The sequence below is a fragment of the Propithecus coquereli genome, unplaced genomic scaffold (assembly GCF_000956105.1).
Source record: "Propithecus coquereli isolate 6110/MARCELLA unplaced genomic scaffold, Pcoq_1.0 Scaffold812, whole genome shotgun sequence".
Taxonomy (NCBI): domain Eukaryota; kingdom Metazoa; phylum Chordata; class Mammalia; order Primates; family Indriidae; genus Propithecus; species Propithecus coquereli.
In genome coordinates, this window is record NW_012154308.1 from 280,167 (window position 1) to 292,205 (window position 12,039).

Here is a 12,039-nt window from a genome sequence, read left to right on the forward strand (position 1 = left end):
GGCCTGTGTGGCCTGTCCAGGACAAGTCCAGGCGAGGGACAGGAGCCCAGCCAATCCTGGGCCCACTCGCCCCAGCCCGCACTCCCACCCGTGCTGGTCCCAGCCCCAGAGCCTGGCTGCTGCCAAGTCAGCCTGGTACAAACACTTGTGCTCTGTCTCCTCCCGTCTTGACCCGGTCTCCCTCTTCTCTGATGATCTCTAAAGGTGGCTGTTTTTGTTATCTTGTCACTGAGGTGCCTGCGGGGAAGAGATGTGCTCAAGGTCACTCAGCTGGTCAGGGGCAGAGGTAGATTCCCACTTTCTCATGCTCCCCCGATCCCCTCCAGCCTCACACATTCCCTGGGAAGCTGAGCGCCCAGTGGTACCTGACTCGTTGTGTCCTCAAACTGACACTGCCGCTGCCATCTGTATCTAGATTCTGGAGGAAAATCGAGCCCACGCTGGCCAGGAAGCAGTCCCAGGGATGCATTAGCAACCTGTTTCCTCCCAAGTCTTTCTGTCTTAATGACGGAGCCCATCCCGGAGCCCCTGGCTAAACCCAGCCCCAGCATCCAGCTAATCCCCCAGTGGCTGGCGCTGCCTCCACGCTCTGGAAGAGGACTCCTGGTCCTCCGACTCTCTCCGCAGGTGTCCTAAAACTGTCCCACTCACTCACATACACACACACTTGCCAAAAATAAAAGGTAAAAATGGCTACATAGAACTCAGGACTTTGCACGGAGAAAAAGGCATCAGGTGACACAGCTCTAGAGCCTCAAACAGATGGGATCATGGTGTGGGGGCTGGACCAGAAATAGCCCTGATCCTCTGCCCTCACTAGAACCAAAGCCTTTCGTCATGCATGCCGTCCTCTTCCTCCTCAGCCGCACCTGCCTGTTTGCCACGTGGCGTGGAAGAAACAGACTTGGCTCTGGGATCTGCCACCCCATCACTGCCAGCTGTGTGCTATGAAAAGCCGCTTTACCTCTTTGAGCCTCAGTTTCCTCATCTGTAAAATGCGGACAACCGTCCCATTTCACTGGGTTGTGGGGATCAAATGAGAGAACATTCATGAAAATGATTTTTATATTTGAGGGTGTCTTTTCAAATATAAAGAAGGCTAAAATTAAGGCCTGATAAATAAACTGCCACATATAAACTACCACATTTTGGGGATGGGGGAGCTCTTCCTTGGACGTGAAGGAAATTTGCGGCGAGGGCCTGGCATGGATCTCCTCATCTAATTCCCTTAATAGCCCTACGTGGACGCTGGGTTTCAGAGAGGTTTAGTAATTTTACCACCATCCCTCGGCTTACAAGTGTGGAGCCAAGATTCTGGCGGGGAGAGGTGGGGGGCACCCAGGGGCTTCCAGCTCTCTCCTCTCCTGGGCTGGAGGGCTTTCTGACAATTTAGGCTGCTGTTCCCCAAACTTGCCTGCTGGGGGAGCTTGTTAAATAGATCTATTTTGGAGCCCCAGCCCTGACCCACTGAGTAAGAACTGCATTCATTCATCAGGTATGCATGGAACATTTATCGCGTGCCCAGTGCTGAGCGAGAAAGAACAGGGCAGATAAAGCCCCACCCGCCGGGAGCAGCACTCTGGAGCGGCCCTGGAAACTGGGTGTGAGCCCCGGGGCTTTTGTGATCAGGCCAGTGTTTGCGGGACGCTGGTTATGAGACGAGATGCTGTGGGATCCAGTGGGATGCTCCGAGAACCTGTCCACACCACCACGGGCACGGCCTCGAGGGGCACGGCGGCACCTCTGAGCCCTGGGGTGGCCACCGCAAGGACCAGGACCGATGGCCGTAGAACTTCCTGCCCTGCCGAGTCATCCAGAGGCCTGCTGCTTGAGCCGGGCAGGACCAGGGGTCAGGAAGGGGTTCCCGCTTTGTTCCGGAGAGCACACAGCAGCTGTTACGTACAGGGGGCCGAGGGCAGGGTGCAAGTTCTGGGTCTCCTGAAAATAGCCGCCTGGCCTGGGAGGGGGCCCTGCTCCACCGCTGGAGCAGGGGATCAGGGAGCGGTGGGGGCTGCATTTGCAGGGAGCCTCTGCAGGGGCCTGGGGGCGAGGGGAGAGCAACTCCGGCTCCTGGGGCGCAGGCTGCTGGAGGGGAGGGCCGAGCCTCTCCTGGGTGGAGAAGCGGCGGCCGCAGCGGCCGGGAGGCCCGGCTTCACCGCGCACTCCACCGCAGGCGCGGGAGCCTCCCTTTCCCCACCTGTGAAATGGGCGCATGCTGCCCCAGCCCAGCGCCAGACGGGGAGGTGACATCGGAGCGCAAGGGGAAGACAAAAGGCGACCAGCGACCTAGCGAAGCGGGAAGAGCGGCCGGGGCGGGGCGGGCCGGGGGAGGAGCCGGGCCTGCGGGCCGCCGAGCCCGACTGGCAGTGGCCGTGCGCCCGGAGGCAGCGGCGGCGGCGCGGCGGCGGCGACAGTAAGTGCGGGCTCTCCCGGCTCCGGCTGCCCCTGCTCTGGGCTCCCAGCGGCTCCTTCCCGGGCCCCTCGGGGCTTCCGCGGGAGCCGCAAGGCCCCAGGCCCTCCGCGGCGCCTCGGGAGTGGCGCCTCTCGCTGCGTCCCTCCCCAGCGTCCCTCCTCTCCCTGCCTACTCTCTGCCGGCCTCTTGCTGGGTCTCCGCCTTCTCTCCCCCAGCTTCTCTGCCCTCCTCCCTGAGACTGGACCTCACCGCCTGGATGTGGGGGCCTGCGTACGGGCAAGTCAGCCCAAAGTATCCGGAGGGTGGCTGACTCAGTTGGTCCACATTAGGAAGCCCGAGGCAGGGGGTGTCTGTGGCCTCTGGGTGATGCCCTGTGCTTCCCAGCCGTGCTTTCCATAGGTTAGCGTCACTGGCTCCCTACCCTCATTTCACAGATGGGGACATCGAGGCACAGAGAGGAGACTGACTTAGCCAGAGTCAGAAACCTCTTGGAACCAGCACCCAGGCTTCCCCAGCTAGATGGCGTTTTGTGGTGGCCTCAAGAGCTCACTAGTTTCTGCCTCTTTGTTGGGGGGAGGGGGCGGCTGCCCCTTGCCCCGTGTCACCCAGGGAGGGAGCTGGGCCAAGCCCACGGCGGAGGAACACACGCCAGGCCACAGCCAGCTATCTTGGGGAAGCTTGAGCTCTTCCTTGCCTTTTTTTTTCTTTCTTTTTTTAATCCAAAATCCAACAGCTAGCTTTTATAAAGACTAATAAGACTTTGCTCACTTCAGTGCCCTGGCCTGTGACCCGGGTTAGAGAAAATTCCTGGCTCCTTCTTCGGAAGCTCAGTCAAGGCTGAACGGTCCTCAACAAATAGATGCCAAGAGCTGAGAAGGGCCCTGGCCAAGTGTGGTCCTGAGTGACCAGGGTTGGCCCTGCACCCACCCCGTAGCTGGAGCCTCTGGGAAGAACCACTTGCCAGTTCTCTGCTGTCCTGTATGGGTCATAATTATTTTTTACGTTTTTAAACGCTAATTTTATGTGTGCGTGTGTGTGTGCGTGGGTGTGCACGTGCTGTCTGGTTAGCCTGTGAACACTGGTGTCCGCGTGGATGGAGGCTGGGAAGGGAGTTTAAAATAGACTTGCTGACAGGATGCTCTGGGCTCGGGCATCCGGCAGCCTCCTGCCTGCTGGCTCGGGGGTTCGTGCCGCCCTGGTGCGTAGGATGTCCTGGTCATACAGAGTCCACTCATTCAGCAACCATCGACAGGGTGCCCTACACTGCTGCCTTTGCCTCTGCCCAGGGCTCACTGGCTTTGAGGCCTGCAGAAAAGATATCTGTGCTTGGAACCAGCAGGCACGGGTTCAAATTCGCAGCCGGTGCTCCCAGGGAGACTGAGGAGTCGGGCAAGGGCCCCAGACTGCTTAGCTGTGTAATTTCACTCTTGCTATCTGGTAGCTCTGTGACCTTGGGCAAGTTACCCAACCTTTCTGAACCTCAGACCCCTCATCTTGAAATGGGTCATAGAATATAGTACTTATCATATTAGGCTGTTGTCAGGCTCAAGTGCGACCTACGCCAAGCACAGACCTTGGCGTGTGTGAGTACTGGACTTAATTTTGGTTATTGGGGAATTCTTTCTATTTGAATGTGGGACAAAGCAAGGCCTCAGTCTTTCCATCTGAAAAAAGGGGCCAATAATTTCTGCCCTGTCTAATGCCAAGGGATGCTATCAGGTTCTCCTGAATAGTAGATAAGATTCTGCGCCCATATGAAGGTGTGTTCCCATCCTATCAGGAAGAAAGGTTCTGCTGTAGAATAAGGCTCAGCCTCCTATAGGAGCCGGGATGCATTTCTTTGTTGATTTATTGGGTAGGGAGGAAGCTAGTGCAGAAGTGACTCCAGAGTATCCCATCCGCAGCATTGTGGAAATATTTCCCATTTATCAAGCTGCTGCCATACCCTAGGTGCTATCTGGAGCATAGAAGTAGGCATGTACCTCGCAGCCAAATTCAGCGGCCGGCCAGCCAGGTGACAAGCCCAGGATGCCGGGGAAGATGCTGACGTTTGTTCAACAGCTGCTACCGCGTCAGGCATTGCCAGCCAGTGCCGTTGCATAACCACCGTAAAAAGGGCTTCCCTAGGTTTCCAAATGGGGAAATTGAGGCTCAGAAGCCTGGTAACTTTGCCCAAGACCATGTAGGCAATAGGTGCTGGCACCCAGAGTCCTCAGTCCTCATGGACTTAGGGGCCACCACGGATGGGGAGTGACTGTCTCCTGGTGGGCCCCAGGCAGGAGCTGCAAACCCAGGCTTGGCCGTTTACCTAGCCCGTGACCTTCCGCTCTTTGGACCTCTCTTTCCCCACAAATGAAACAAGGGAATGGTCAAAAGAGGTCCCACGCTGGGTTTGGAGACAACTCTAGACAACGTCAGCTTTTTAAAAATTATTATTTAATTTGGATGCTTTTATTTTTATTTATAATCTTAATTATCTTCGAACACTTGATAAATTCACATGGTTCAAAATTCAAAAGGCACAGATGAGTGTGCAGCGAGGTCCCCCATCCTAGTCTCCCTCGAAAGAGGCACCACTGTCAGAAATTTCTCATGTATTCCTCCAGAGCTTTCTGTGCACATACAAATACATATGTGTGTGTAGATTTTCCCTTCCCTACTTTTTTTACATAAATAGTAGCATATTCTACACACTATCCTGCTCCTTACTTTTTTTTTTTTTTTTTTTTTTGAGACAGAGTCTCACTCTTTTGCCCGGGCTAGAGGGCCCGGCCGTCAGCCTAGCTCACAGCAACCTCAAACTCCTGGGCTCAAGTGATCCTCCTGCCTCAGCCTCCCAGGTAGCTCGGATTACAGGCATGCGCCACCATGCCCGGCTAATTTTTTCTATATATTTTTAGTTGTCTGATAAATTTCTTTCTATTTTTAGTAGAGACGGGGGTCTCGCTCTTGCTCAGTCTGGTTTCGAACTCCTGAGCTCAAACAATCCGCCCGCCTTGGCCTCCCAGAGTGCTAGGATTACAGGCGCGAGCCACCGCGCCCGGCCTGTTCCTTACTTTTTTTACATAAAGTTGAAAAGAGCTTAGAGGTCATTCTTGGCCCATCACAGGTCCTAATTCCTTTTCCTGTGGCTGCATAGAAATTTGAATGCCTTTAGACCACGTCTGCCTTCCCAGATTGACTGCCGCAGGCCCCACTATGACACAACGTTTTACACCCAGCCTATCCCACACTTTTATGCTGTCTCCGTTGCTATTTCCTGGTATGGGTGACCTCTGGGTCACTTACAGTTCTGACATCTGTCCTTCTCCAAGTCTGATTTTTGTCTTTCTCCCTGATCCTTAAAAATGCTGCTTTCCAACCAGTCTTTGGTGACTTTATGGGCGCCAGGGTGTAGAGGTATAGTCATTTTGTAGGATAGGCGAGTCCCCAGCTGTCCCCAGCCTCGGTTTCAGCTCACCTGCCCTGTTTCTGTTTCCCTCCCTGCTCCAATAGTGGCTATTGTCCCTGAGGATGAGTTTCATCACAGTTCAAACTCCACCTACAGAAGCATAAGCAGCTCTCTCCGAGCTGAGCAGGAGGCCCTGCTCGAGAGGCAGCAGGACTGCCTGTCCCCTGGCCTGCAGAGGCCCGAGGACCGCTTCAACGCCACCTACATCATCTTCTTCAGCCTGGGCGTTGGCAGCCTAATGCCATGGAGCTTCTTCATCACTGCCAAGGAGTACTGGATGTTCAAACTCAGCAATTCCTCCAGCTCGGCTACAGGAGAGGACTCTGGGGGCTCAGACATCCTGGTAAGGGCGTGTTTCTCCCTCGAAGCAGGTGGGACCAAGCAGCCCGGGTGGGCTGTACTTGGGTGCATCATCCCAGGGAGGTTTGCAGCACACTGAGAATATGGTGTGGATTGGGAAGCTGTGTGGAGCATAGTAGAAAGAACTCCATTCAGTCCTAAGTGCTTTGTGTTGTGTATGAGGCCTCCTGCCTCACATGCTAGGGGAGGATGGAGACGATGAGTCACAATCCCAGCCTTCACATTGCTTACTATTTGACGTGGAAAGAAGACACAAACGATGGTTCTGTGCAGTGTAGCGTGGTGAACTCAAGAATCCAGAGTCCATGCCTCCAGGGGTTTGAAGGTGTGGATTTAATAATATTAAGTTCAGCTGGGAGTTACAGAGAATTCTAAAAGAATAGTAGCTGAAACAAGGTGGAAAGCCATTTTTCTCCCTCATTTAAGTCCTGTAGGGCCTGCCCAGGGCTGGTATAGTGGTCTGTGGTGTCAGGAACCCAGTTGCTTCACCACATGTAGCTTTTGCATCCAAGGCCACCTCACAGTCCAAGATAGCTGTTGGAGCTCCAGCCATTACATCAGTAGGAAGAAGAGAGGAAGGAAAGGCCTGTCACCTAAGAACTCTTCCTGGAAGTAACGCACATTGATCTACTTACATTTCACTGGTCAGAACTCAGTCATGTGACCACATCAGCGGCAAAGGAGGCTGGGAAATGGGGTCTTTTGATGTAGTTTTCTCCCAGAGAACCACATGCCGGCTAAAATGAGAGATTCTGTAGTTATGGCAGACTGGGAAACATACATTCTTGGGGATAAGTAGTGTGGTCACCAGGGGAGAGGTTGCTGTGACTCAAAGTGTGTAGATTTAAAGAATGTGGAGGAGACACTCCAGTTAGAAGAAAAAGGCTGGGCAAAGGCAGAAGGCGAGGGAAGTTGAGGTGTATGTGGCACAGTGAAGCCTCTGGTTTTGCTGCGTGTGAGGCACAAGTAAGAGAGAAATAAGGCTTGAGATCGTAGCCCGGCCTTGAAGTCATTGCCTGGGCCTTGACTGTCAGGGTGAGGAGCCTGAACTGTGTGTCGTTGACAGGCTGCTCCCTTGCTGGGTGACTTCTCCACGGTGGGGGTGGTGGGGGAAGAGTGTTAAAGAAAACATTGTTCTGACACTTGTTAAAACAGTAAGGGGAAAACATTATTTAAGAGATATTGTAGGCTGGGCGCGGTGGGTCACGCCTGTAATCCTAGCACTCTGGGAGGCCGAAGCCGTTAGATCGTTTGAGCTCAGGAGTTCAAGACCAGCCTGAGCAAGAGTGAGACACTGTCTCTACTAAAAATAGAAGGAAATTAGCTGGACAACTAAAAATATATCGAAAAAATTAGCCGGGCATGGTGGCGCATGCCTGTAGTCCCAGCTACCCGGGAGGCTGAGGCAGGAGGATCGCTTGAGCCCAGGAGTTTGAGGCTGCTGTGAGCTACACTAACGCCACGGCACTCTAGCCCAGGTGACAAAGTGAGACTCTGGCTCCAAAAAAAAAAAAAAAAAGAGACATTGTAGTCGGGGAGGGAGGTGGAACTCAGCTCTGAAAAGGACAGTGGGGATTTACAGCCGAGGAACAGGGTGGGGGTCAGTGGAGAGAAATTACTAAGAGGCAACTTCAGGGGTGGGGGTTCTTGCCGAACTGGCCTAACATGATTCTTGCTGTAAGCCGGCCAAGGATTACACAGTTGACTCTTAAACAACATGGGTTTGACCTGTGCAAATTCACTTACATGCAGATGTTTTTCAACAAACAAGTAACAAAAATACAGTATTCAAGAGATGCAAAACCCGCGCATATGGAGGGCCGACGTTTCCTGTACGTAGGTTCTGTGGGGCTGACTGTGGGACTTGAGTGTGCTCCGATTGTGGTATATGCGGGGGTCCTGGAACCAGTCCCCCATGTATACGAGGGACGTCTGTATGTCAAAGGTGGGGGACAGGGAACTTGATCAGATGTCAAGGGCGGGGGATTCTGGCTAATATGATTTAGCAGGATTCTTTGCTAAGACTGGGTTGGGCAGGCTGCAGACGGGCCTGGGCGGGGTCGGGGCCAAGGTCAAGGCCTTGTTGAGAAGAGGGCTCAGAGGAGCCTGACTAAAGTTTTGTTCCAGAGTCTTTGTCAGGAGCCTCAGTTCTGCGGCTGACCCAGGATGGGGTGCTGCCCGCCGCCCTGGCTGTGCCCCTCTTCTCCAGGGGTGCCTTACGGACAAGAAGCGAGCGTGCTACCCCTCACGTGGCCCAGGAGGTGGCCCACCACTCCTTCCCCGGACAGCACCTTGGAAATCCCTGGCCTAACCCCAGGGACCTCTCCTCAGTTTTGTGGGTATGAGTCAGACACACCAAAAGAGGCATCTCCATTGTCTGTGTCAAGGACTCTGCTGTGCTACACATCTGAACCACCCAGGGAGCTTCTTAAAAAATACCAATCCAGGCTGGGCGGTGGCTCACGCCTGTGATCCCAGCACTTTGGGAGGCCGAGGTGGGAGAATTGCTTGAGCCCAGGAGTTCGAGGCTGCGGTGAGCGGTGCTTGTGCCACTGCACTCCAGCCTGGGCGACAGAGCAAGATCCTGTCTCTAAAAAAAAAAATTAAAAATGCCATTCCAGGCCACACCCCAAGGATTCTGATGGAATTAGTCTGAAGGGGGTGGGAGCATTGGCGTTTCTGACACCCGCGAGGGCCTTCTCTGTTAACAGAGGAACTGGGAGATGCCTCCAGGGGCCGGAGCAGTGGAGTACAAACCATTTCTGTAGCTGAGGAAGCACCCCAGGAATGTAATGTAGCAGCCGAGAGCCTTGCCACTCAAGGCGTGGTCCCTGGGCCAGTGGCATCCCCCGGGATCTGCTAGTGACGTCAGGATGTGTGTGTTACCAAGACCCTCAGGTGTCTGGCAGGCACAGTCGAGTTTGGGCGCCACTGGCCAGGCTTGGCTTCTAGGTTCAAATCTGCTTCCGTTGGCTCGTAGCTCTGTGGCCCCTGTGCTGCCTCCCTGTGCTGGTATGTAAAGGAGCCTAACACCACCGCCAGCTTCTTAGGGTTGTTGTGAGCATGAAGTTAATTCACGTGTGTTAAAGGTACTTAGGGACAGGGTCTGGCACCACCATCCAGGGTGCTCTATAAACGCTATTATTGTAATTATCACTTGAGGGATGGGGCCCACGCTCCTAAGCGCATGCAGACCTGTGTATTTCCAGAGGCGCCGGCTTGGCTGGGGTGCTTTATGATCCACTTCTATTTACCGGTGACTCAAGAGTCCCAGCTTTCTGCCGGCCTCTATAAATCACCCAGCCCATTGGGCCTCCTGCAGAAGATCCCTGCCTGTCTCGGCCAGCGCGTGTGCACCTGTCCACGTCCTCTGTCCACCGCCTGGGCCCAGGGCAGGCTGCCGCGGGAGGGAGGGCAGCCCAGGCCGGTCTCTGGGAGCCGGGAGCTGCTCCCACCCCAAGGCCGTCCCTTCCCAGCTGCAGGCACTTAGCATTCCAGGCCCTGCTGCAATGCTTTATCGCCTCTCCAAGTGCTGGCAGGTGCGGATGTAGTACCTGCGGCTGCCCGGAGCTCCTGGCTCTTGGCATCGGAGATGGGAGACCTGTCACCCCTCGATTCATGGGCTGGGTTTGGGAAGCAAGCATGCTGGGGCGTTTCTGCATTTTGCGGGCCATTTTTCTTTGCCTCGTTCCTCATTCCTGCCACCCGCCTCCCCAGCTCTTTCTCCCTCTTCCTGGCTTCCCCGGGAGAGGCGGCTGGTCTGCCCTGTCACCTGAGCGCAGCTTTGGGGGAAGGAGGGGAAGAGTCGGATGGGTCTGTCTCTAGTCACTACCTGCAACTCAATTAGCTGTGAGTCTGGATGTTTAGCTTTTTTCTGTTCTTTCCTTTTAATGTTTTCCAGGGATGGATACCATTTAATGGGGAGTTTGACCCAGTACGAATGTTTACCCAGACACCTCCCCCCAAAATTATGTCACTTTCAAGGTCATCAGCCTGGACACATTTTGGGATGGTTTGGAAAGCACTCTGCCTGCCGTGCGCTCTCCTCTCTGTTCTCTGGAATAGGAACCTTAAATAAAGCCGCCACAGGTCTGTTGGCCCAGGGCCAAAAACTTAGAGTGCGAACAGGGAAGAGCTGATATGAAAAGATGGCGCAGGGGACCACGACAGCCGCCAGTTCCTGAGCCGACTCTGAGCCCGCCAGGCTGGTGGGCGGTGCTGACACATTGTCTCTCATTAACCCTGCAAGTCAGGTCTTAGTAACCCTTTTCTTCAGTCAAAAAGCCAGAGGCTCAGAGAAGTTAAGTAACCTGCCCCAAATCACACAGCAGGGAAGGCCTACAGAGAATTTCATGGGGCATCGAGGTGGACAGATGATGACTGATTACAAAATTGGAAACATATTCAGAGAGTGATGTGTAGGCGACTGTCCTGAAGACAGGGCCGCCCCACATCCTAACTCCACAAACACCAGCTTCCTTCCTATGGAGAGCCTGCTCTTAGTCTGGCCTCCTTTTCTAGCCTGAAACCCCAGGGGCTGGCTGTGGGGGAGATGCTACGCTGGGCACTTTGCTTGCATTATCCCATTTAGCCCCACAGCACCCCCGTAAGGCAGGAACTGTTATCATCTACCATGACAGATGAGGATGCCTCCCCGACTAGTGAATATAGCTCTCTTACTGTACATCCCCAGATGTGCCCCCAGAACGTAGGAGCACATAATGAATATTTCTTGCATTAGTTATCGTATGGCTCCATACCCCAATCCAAGATAGTGATGGCATGGCTCTGCAAGGAAACAGAAGAAGATCTAGGGGTCATAGTGGCTACTGTGAAAGGAGTTCTGGTCTTTCAGGTGGCCTGGCACAGATATGAAGTGAGGTTCCTGCCGTAGGGAAGGAAGCCAGGTTAGCCTGGTTCAGCAAGTGTGTGGTCCTGGGCATCCCCTCCCCTAATTTACAACCCCTTGGTCCTGGTCCGATCCCTCAGCCCTCCAAAGAAGCAGGATAGCATACCTTGGGAGCCATCCTTACGACTAAGGGCAGGCATCCCAATCCAGGGAGGAAGGTTAAAAGGAACGAGGAAGAAATAGTTGGAAGAAGAGGAAACTAGAAGTCAGGTTATCAGAGGTCTTGGCAATGACCTGCTGACTTTACCAAATCCCTGCCATGTGGCCTGAACCCACCCACCACTTGACCCACCGTTTTCCTTCATCCACAGGATGCCCTGGTGAGTTAAGTACTGTCACCCCCCGTTTCCAAATGGGGAAACTGAGGCTCGTGGGTTTTAGGCCACTGACCCAAGGTCAGTGACAGCTGGGATTTGGACCACTCTGGAGGTCAGCAGAGCCCATGCTTGTAACCAGCACACTCTCTGACCAGTCCACCCACCTCGGTATTCTCAGCCCTGGCTGCACACTGGGGTCACCTGCCCCACCACCCAATTCTGATTCAGTCCGAGGAGGGGCCTGAGCACAAGCATTTTAAGTTCTCCAGATGAGGCTAAGGTGCAGCCAGGTAAGAGCCAAGTAAAAGGTTACCACATCAGGGGTAAAAGCAGCTGTTCTCTGCCTCCACCAGAGCACCCATGAAACGGGCTTAGGCTACATCATGATAGACTTAGGTGAGCCTTCTGGAAGAACTTCCTGCAGTACAAGTCGTCACACCTGGCTGTTGAGGGAAGTTTCTTCCTCGTAGAGTTAGGGCAGGAAGTCCAAGGAATCGGCCTAGTCCACCTCAGAGAGTGGGGGCTCCTCACAGGACCTTGCAAACATAGGTAGGTGGCTAAAGGGTTTGGTGCTCGTACATGCCATGGG

At 54.2% G+C, this 12,039-nt stretch overlaps 1 protein-coding gene across 1 annotated transcript in view; it reads left to right on the plus strand.

Annotated features, from left to right (window-relative positions):
- Positions 1-2,367: 2,367 nt before the first annotated feature.
- The window catches only part of SLC29A3 (solute carrier family 29 (equilibrative nucleoside transporter), member 3), a 40,037-nt gene continuing 30,365 nt past the window's right edge, over positions 2,368-12,039 (plus strand). Inside the window, exons 1-2 of the mRNA XM_012663596.1 lie at positions 2,368-2,413; positions 5,909-6,207. Coding sequence (XP_012519050.1) covers position 2,413; positions 5,909-6,207 — 300 coding nt within the window. The 5' untranslated portion in view covers positions 2,368-2,412. The remainder of the gene's footprint in view (positions 2,414-5,908; positions 6,208-12,039) is intronic.